We start from the raw sequence: 8,950 nt of genomic DNA, 5'->3' as shown, positions 1-8,950 counted from the left end.
TTTTGTGTATTTTTTTGGTCATTTTGTGTCTTTTTTTGGTCATTTTGTGTCTATTTTTGGTCATTTTGTGTATTTTTTTTTGTCACTTTGTGTCTTTTTTTAGTCATTTTGTCTTTTTTTGGTCATTTTGTGTCTTTCCTCTGTCATCTTGTGTCTATTTTGGTCATTTTGTCTATTTTTTTGGTCGTTTTGTGTCTTTTTTTGGTCATTTTGTTTCCTTTTTTGGTCATTTTGGGTCTTTTTTGGGTCATTTTGTTTCCTTTTATGGTCATTTTGTGTCTTTTTTGGTCATTTTGTGTATTTTTTTGGTCATTTTGTGTCTTTTTTTGTCATTTTGTGTATTTTTTTGGTCATTTTGTGTCTTTTTTGGTCATTTTGTTCCCTGTTTTTGGTCATTTTGTTTCTTTTCTGCATCATTTTGTGTCTTTCCTCTGTCATCTTGTGTCTTTTTTGGTCATCTTGTGTCTTTTTTGGTTATTTTGTGTCTTTTTTTGGTCGTTTTGTTTCCTTTTTTTGGTCATTTTGTGTCTTTTTAGTCATTTTGTGGTCATTTTGTTTCTTTTTTGGGTGATCTGAACTGTGCGTGTGAGATTGTGTTCAGTTAGCGGGGGTTGCAGACTGTCGTGCCACGCTCGTCTCAATGTACAAATAATGATTTACTTTATGATGACACATTTTGAGTTTAACAGCTGCTTCGCTTCACAATTCAAGAACTTGTTCCCAGAACAAAATAAAATTATGGAAATCATTTCCACCTAAATAAAATGCTTTAATTCAGCGAGAAACAGTTTTGTTGAGTGAACAAAAAGTAAATATGTTGGATCAACATGATGTATTTGTGTTACTGTTACTTAACATACCAACGTCATTTTCTTGTCGTGTATGACATTATTAAGATTTACTTTATTTAATAGGGTCGTTACAACTACTTTTTAATATAGTGCATAATAGTAATTATTCAGGAAATAAATATTTTTTAAAGAGTATTATAATCAGCAATTTAATTAGGTTGTTTTAACATAAAGTATTCTAGTAAATTTTAAAGTGTTGCATTTTATGCTAAAACTACATGTTTTAAACAACAAAACATCATTTTATTTAGGAGAAGCTACATGTTAGACTAAGGAGAAGGTAGCAGACACCCAGTTTGCTTTTTTTGAGTGTATCACCAAGAGAGACGATGAGACATTTTAGGCTGTTTCAAGTCTAAACACACACTGATGAAGTCAAAGTCACAGCTAACATTACAGCCTATCAGTGCAAATAAACTTAAAATGAAGTGTGACGCTCACAGAGTGGAAACCCCCAGTAAAAGCCCAGGATATGTGTTTATATATTTATTCATATTGTCATCTTGTGTCTCTGTTTGTTGACTTCACAGCTCACAAGAAGAAGAAGAAGAAGAAGAAGAAGAAGAAGAAGAAGAAGAAGAAGAATGAGTCCTCCAAAAAAGGTCTGAGCAATTTAATGAACTTGAGTTTGTATTTGTGTTTTTTTGTCATTTCTGTTCTCTTTACTTTAGAGCAGTAGTTCTCAACCTTTTTGAGTCGCGACCCCCAATTTAACATGCATGTTGTCTGCGACCCCCACTCACTGAACACAATCTCACACGCACAGTTCAGATCACCCAAAAAAGAAAGAAAATGACCAAAAAAGACACAAAATGACCAAAAAAAGAAACAAAATGACCAAAAAAAGAAACAAAATTACCAAAAAAGACACAAAATTACTAAAAAAGGAAAGAAAATGACCAAAAAGACACAAAATGACCAAAAAAAGACACAAAATGACCAAAAAGACACAAAATGACCAAAAAAAGACACAAAATTACTAAAAAAGGAAACAAAATGACCAAAAAAGACACAAAATTACTAAAAAAGGAAACAAAATGACCAAAAAGACACAAAATGACCAAAAAAAGACACAAAATGACCAAAAAAAGACACAAATTGACCACCAAATGATCAAAAAAGACACAAAATCACCAATAAAAGACACACAATTACCAAAAAAAGACACAAATTGACCAAAAACCCCAGAACCCCAAGACCCAAGACCCCAGAAATCATCTCGCGACCCCAATTGGGGTCCCGACCCCAAGGTTGAGAACCACTGCTTTAGACATCAGTGTTATGATTCCAACAGAACAATAAGATGACAGAATAAGAAGAATAGTTTCTGGCTAACTGGGTCAAACAAACCCAGTTTGTTTAAATGAAGAGGAAGATACGATGCAGCATTAAGGAGGTGATGGCGCCCCCTGCAGTACAGAGGATGGAACCAACCTGCTGTTTGTTATACAACTGACTACTGAAGTCTTCTTTAGACCCCGTTATTAAATTAGTCTTTTATTTTTAGTATTAATATCTCATGAAATCAGTTACATCAATTATTTAAAATATCATATAAATCAGTCAAGTCAATCAAACACAATCTCACACATACAGTTCAGATCAGACAAACTCAGTTGATACGACGAATTTTGGACAAATAATGAAGCAGACAACAACTAAAACACCTCTCTGTCTGTGCATTGATATATATTTTTTAAATTTTATGACACAAAATGATCAGAAAGACACAAATTGACCAAAAAAGACACAAAATGGCCCAAAAAAACAAACAAAATGACCAAAAAAAAAGACACAAAATGACCAAAAAAACAAACAAAATGACCAAAAAAAGACACAAAATGACCAAAAAAAGACACAAAATGACCAAAAAAAGACACAAAATGACCAAAAAAAGACACAAAATGACCAAAAAAGACACAAAATGACAAAACAAAACACAAAATGACCAAAAAAAAAGACATTAAGTGACCAAAAAGACTAAAACACATTAACACATGAACACTTTAACTCAGTGGAGACAGAGCTGACTTCCAAAATGATTTGGCGACCCCCAGAAATCATCTCGCGACCCCAATTGGGGTCCCGACCCCAAGGTTGAGAATAGCTGATATAAATAGTTTAAGATTTCTGATTTTTCAGCGTCTCAGAGTTTATAATGGGTGTGCATTGGACGGAATGTGGATGACATCACAGCTAGAGTGAAGAGAGGCTGGGACGTTTTCTGACATTTTTCTGAAAAACCTGTGTTGGTTCCCACAACTTTCACTCTTCATAAATGATTTCTAGGGCAGATTGTAAAGGAACTGGTGCTGGTCACACACATCCTACTCTGGAACTAATGGATGGACAGATTTGTCTCACTGAGCCTAAATGTGACAGAAACTCCAGCCAACTGTCCCATAGAGCAGTAGTTCTCAACCTTTTTGAGTCGCGACCCCCAATTTAACATGCATGTTGTCCGCGACCCCCGCTCACTGAACACAATCTCACACACACAGTTCAGATCACCCAAAAAAGAAACAAAAGGAAACAAAATGACCAAAAAAGACACAAAGTGACCACAAAATGACCAAAAATGACACAAAATGACCCAAAAAATAAACAAAATTACCAAAAAGACACAAAAAAGACACAAAATGACCAAAAATGACACAAAATTACCAAAAAAGACACAAAATGACCCAAAAAAGAACCAAAATTACCAAAAAGACACAAAATTACCAAAAAAAGACACAAAATTACCCCAAAAAAGAAACAAAATCACCAAAAAACGACACAAAATGACTAAAAACAGACGCAAAATGACTAAAAAAAGACACAAAATGACCAAAAAAGACACAAATTGACCACAAAATGATCAAAAAAAGACACAAAATGACCAAAAAAACACACAAATTGACCAAAAAACACACAAAATGACCAAAAAAAAAGACATTCAGTGACAAAAAAGACAAACACATGAACACTTTAACACAGTGGAAACAGAGCTGACTTCCAAAATGATTTGGCGACCCCCAGAAATCATCTCGCGACCCCAATTGGGGTCCCGACCCCAAGGTTGAGAACAGCTGCCATAGAGACTAATGAAAACGTGGAGCAGACATTTCTAGAAGAAAACAGAAAAACACAGTTTCTAACCTGCCATGTTGCTCACATTATTTTTTGCTACAGACATTAAACCTACATCAACGTGTTCAGGGGAGATTTATCTTTCTGATGAGACTAATATTTTGTTGTTAGGACTGTTAGGATGTTTTTGGAGAGGTGTGATTTCCATGAAATGACCTTTCTCAGCCGTTAGATATCAGCTGATAGTGCGCCCCTCCCCTCTCCACTCTCTAATGCTGCACTCATCACCATAGCAACCAGCTGGCATGAGTGAGCCAGGACAGGATGAGCCAGGCCTTCAAAATAAAAGCTCCCAGAAGTTACTATATCTAACAGTGTGGGTACCTTTGTTCTGTTACTTCTTACTTTAACTCTAAAAAACTTATTTCTATGTCAAATAATATGGGAATAAATAAATCAAACCTGCATTGATGGACAGGAAAAGTTTTATTCAGTAGGCGGAATAAAAACGACAGGATAACCTTAAAGGTACTGCACGCCCAAAAAAAATCCTGAAAGCAAAACTTTACTTTGTAAAATTGACTTAAACATTGAGGGTTATGTTGTACAGACGTGCTCTAAATATTGTTGATGGTTTTGGCATCTCACTGACCCTCTCTGTCTTTCTGTCTGTCTGTTGCTATAGAAACAGGGAGAAACTGAGGGACTCAAACATCACCAGGATCAGCTCTGTAACAAATCCTTCACAACAGCTCTAAGTTTAAAGGTTCATCAATGCATTCATGCTGGAGAGAAACCGTACAGCTGTGATCACTGTGGGAAGGCTTTCAGTAAGTCACAGAACCTGAGACGACATCGACGTATTCACACTGGAGAGAAACCGTACAGCTGTGACCAATGTGGGAAGTCTTTCGTTCAGGGAGGGCATCTGAGATCACATCAACGCATTCACACTGGAGAGAAACCGTACAGCTGTGATCAATGTGGGAACAGTTTCACTATGGCAGCCCACTTGAGTCGACATCAACGTGTTCACAATGGAGAGAAACCGTACGGCTGTGATCAATGTGGGAAGTTTTTCAGTCAGGTAGGGAGCCTGAGACAACATCAACGCATTCACACTGGAGAGAAACCGTACGGCTGTGACCAGTGCGGCAAAAGTTTTACACATAGTGGTCACCTAAATTCCCACCGGCGTGTTCACACTGGAGAGAAACCGTACAGCTGTGAAAAGTGTGGGAGTGCTTTCACTCAGTCACAGGACCTGAGAGCACATCAACGGGTTCACACTGGAGAGAAACCGTTCTGGTGCGACCAATGTGGGAAAGGATTTTCTTACAGGAGAACCTTTAAGGTTCATCAAGGCGTTCACACAACGTCTTCTTAAGCATTTTTAGGGCCAACTAGCTGTTTGTTCATGCCTCCTCTCCATGTGCTGTGTTGTTATATTCTGAGCTTCTCTATGAACTAAAGACTGACAATCTGAGAAATTAAAAAAACATTATTGTAAACATGATTTGATTTCATTCTGTTGTTGCTGTGATCATCTTGTTTTCTCTGTTCAGACCAAATGTTTGACCCAAAGAGGCTTTGACTTTGATTTCCAACTGTTAATTCTTGGATCATTGTTTGCTGATTTTTTGTTTCTGTCATTCTCAGCATCAACATTATTATTATTATTATTATTATTAATAATAATTATCTGACACCAAGTCCACACAGCCTGTTATCAGTGGTCGGATGTAACTTATTACATTTACTCAAAAAATGTACCTCACCACAATTTAAAGGTAGTTGTACTTAAATGTGTAGGATATTTTCTATTTTAGGTCACTTTATACTTATAATCCATTACATTTTAAAATTAAATATTGTACTTTATAATCCACTATATTTAAATGACAGCTTTAATAACTTTTCTGCTTGAGATTTAACATGAAAAAAATGTTTAACGGTATAATTCTTACAGATCTGGATTTCATTCTGTATTATGTATTTATTATTTAGAATTTTTATTTTATTTCAATGTGTTTTGTATTTGGTTTCCTGTATTTTAAATCTTGCCATATATATTGTTGGGGATGGATTAAAATTCCAGAAGCTAAATGTGTGAAAGCGTGACTTCATCCAGACTATAGATAGATAGATATACTTTATTTATCCCAAGCTGGGAAATTACAGTACAGTAGTACAGTAATTATAGTTGGATTAAAGGGTCATATTGTCAGCTGGCAGCATTGGAGGAGCAGCTGAAGCATCATGAATGGATGAAATGAATGCTCCTGGTGCTTTATACTCCCTTTCATTGCTTTCCCCTTTTCTTTCAGACTCTGTAATGTCATTTCTGCCTCATCAATCTGGTTCATGAATACAAGGGCTTGTAGAGGGTGCTGCAGGTGGAGCGGGCCCCTACTATATAAAATAAATGACCAGTTTATTATAAATTGTTTTTAGTATAATTGGATAATACAATTTGGTTGACATTTGAAACAGTGGCCTTAACTCTGTATTACTTTCCTGGAGACATATTAAAGAAATTACCAGCTATTTACCTGCTTATCATGAAATAGAACATAATTGATCAATGATGGTGGGGTCATTTTCCATGAGTTTTGAGGTAAATTCAAAGAAATTACTTGGTTATTATCACCTACATACCATGCAGTGTGGGATTGATTTCAAAGACATTTCCATTTTTTCAAATTGCATTTCCTCCTTTGATGTTCCACCAAGTCTTGGCGTCTTCATGTGGTATTTTAATCATTTTTATTAATTGTCATGCAGTCAAAAATGGTAAAAACCGCACCTAATCTGTGTAACAAAGGATCAACCCATTCTCAAAATGTTTCTGTCTTTCAAAAGACTGGTAACAAAGTCACACTGCTACCTTTCAAACATCTTCTTCGTTGCATGGAGACAAGTGAAAATGTTTTGACTTCAGATTGCCTCAAGAAATACTTAATGCATTGAAATTGCATGCATGTGTTTTTACTTAAAAGTCTGATTGTATTGAAGTCTATGAGAAAATGAGCCTACCTCTCACTTGATTTATAACCTCAGTAAACATTCTCAGAATGAGTTTATGGTCTCAGTTGTTAGTTTCAAGTCTGTTGTTAACTCTATAAACGTCTATAAAAAGACAACACTGACCAGCTTGTTTCAATGCTTGAGACTTTAATTTTGCAGGAGTAAAGAAAGAACAGTTCACAATATATGTAAGGTTGAGCTAAAAGCATTCTTTCCACAACACATTCAGTGTGCTCTGATTAAAGGCACGAGGCCTCAGACACCATCCAGCTTCTCTTTACTTTACATGTCGCTTCATTCCTTGAGTAGCGTTACAGCGATAGAAAAGAAAAATAAAGATATGAAATCAGATATAAGAGCCTTCAGGTTACATTTGAGACTGACGGCATGAAGAGAGACGAGTTTGCAAACACACACAAACACACATCCGCCATCGTTTGTGCTTTTTGCAGGGACTGCATGCTTCTGTGTCACACCAGGAGTCTTCAGATGTTCTTGGCACAGACAGACGGACGGTTGTAGTGACAACTCAGGTCATTCCAGCATTTACTGCCTATTTGTGTGAGAAATACAGGAAATGAGCATGATTGTTTATTACTGACACTAATATTCCTTGGCAGAAGTATGAGCTCTTGGCTTCCATTTTTATCATTCATGTACCCTTTATTATCTACACCACTAAAAACAAATGGGTTTTGCTACTTACCTCCAACATTCATCTCTACACAGTGCTCATTGCCCCGGTTATTCGGCTCTCCGCTGCACCAGTAGGAAAATCTGAAAGGGGTACCATCACTCCAGAGCCAAACACCCGTCTAAAAACAGAATGGATTAGAAAAAGACAGAAGAAACAACATAAAATATAAAAAAATATATCTTTAGAATGAATGAAATACCATTGCAGCATCAGATCCTCCGATCCATGTCCGTGGATGTCCATGAGTTACATCTCTGATCATCCTTTGAAGCTCATGGTCCTCCTCAGCTCGATATACAGAGGCAAGGTTTGCACCCATGGACTGGCAGTTTCTCTACAGCCAAGATAAACAGACAAAGCTCATATAACAAATAAAATGAGTTAGAAAGGGATGATGTGCAAGTCCACAAAACAAAATAAACTTAATAAACAAGCATTTTGCAGCAAATTGAAGTTATCTCATACCTCAGCTTGAGCCCAATTCAGGGCTCGTGGGACGTAGAGGAAACAGCGACCATTGATCTTTCTCCAACCACCAGGACAAGATGTTGACCTCTCAACGACTTGATGCTCTCCTGAGTAAGAGAATTAGAGATAAGTGGGTAATGTTGAGTTTCCAGACAAATTTAAAAGGACGTAAGAAGTATGTATTTACCTTCTCCAGGTTTTTCCAGAGCTTCCTGTACATCCTTCACCTCTGAAAGAGCTGAACAGTTAAACACAACAGTTAGAGTTACAGAACTTGAGTTGATCTGTTTCCTCCCACACATTACTACTCACTAGCAGCGGTGGTCAGCGCCATCACGGCACAGAGAAGTGCAGTCACAGTCAGAGTCTTCATGATGGAGATGATGCAGACGTCTCAGTTGATAATAACCTTCAACAAAGAGAGACAGACATGTTAGTAATACATGATGAAATGAGAGAAACAGAAGAAAAGAGGTAAAGAGAGAGAAAAGCAAAGCAAACCTGCTGGAGGATTATTTTCTCTTCTTCTTTCTCAGTGTCGGTCTGAGTGAGGATGCTGAAGACGACAGAGACCAGCTCTTATATACAGTGAATTATCTTTCCTCCAGTCATAAAATATGATTACAGTACATCACCTTATTCCACCTATGCTGTAATTAACATCTATAAATGGTCATCAGATTAACAGCTGGTCAGTGCATGGAGTGTTGTTTACTTTTAAGGCTGATCTTCCCTGGAACTGAGAGGGTGAAGCATGGCAATAAACAGTTGGATAGTAAAGGTGTAGTGTTTGATTCTGGAGAAAGACACGTGGTTGTTCACAGGTTGTCAGATA

The 8,950-nt window shown here is 36.7% G+C and overlaps 2 protein-coding genes across 2 annotated transcripts; one reads left to right on the top strand and one right to left on the bottom strand.

Moving 5' to 3' along the window:
* The first annotated feature begins 1,392 nt into the window (after positions 1–1,392).
* On the top strand, positions 1,393–6,013 carry LOC131989429 (zinc finger protein 239-like). Its single transcript, XM_059354644.1, has 2 exons — positions 1,393–1,453; positions 4,609–6,013. The coding sequence occupies exons 1-2, from the start codon at positions 1,436–1,438 to the stop codon at positions 5,308–5,310; spliced, it is 720 nt and encodes a 239-aa protein (XP_059210627.1). The 5' UTR covers positions 1,393–1,435; the 3' UTR covers positions 5,311–6,013.
* A 1,075-nt stretch (positions 6,014–7,088) lies between these two features.
* Positions 7,089–8,816, bottom strand: LOC131989829 (ladderlectin-like). The gene is made up of 7 exons (XM_059355172.1): positions 8,617–8,816; positions 8,428–8,524; positions 8,303–8,353; positions 8,113–8,222; positions 7,847–7,981; positions 7,657–7,765; positions 7,089–7,503 (listed from the first exon to the last, which is right to left on the bottom strand). Exons 2-7 carry the CDS (start codon positions 8,486–8,488, stop codon positions 7,436–7,438), a joined length of 534 nt encoding a protein of 177 aa, XP_059211155.1. The 5' UTR covers positions 8,489–8,524; positions 8,617–8,816; the 3' UTR covers positions 7,089–7,435.
* Positions 8,817–8,950: the final 134 nt, after the last annotated feature.

This window comes from Centropristis striata, chromosome 17 (genome assembly GCF_030273125.1).
Source record: "Centropristis striata isolate RG_2023a ecotype Rhode Island chromosome 17, C.striata_1.0, whole genome shotgun sequence".
Taxonomy (NCBI): Eukaryota; Metazoa; Chordata; class Actinopteri; order Perciformes; family Serranidae; genus Centropristis; species Centropristis striata.
This window is presented reverse-complemented; position numbering and strand designations above follow the sequence as displayed.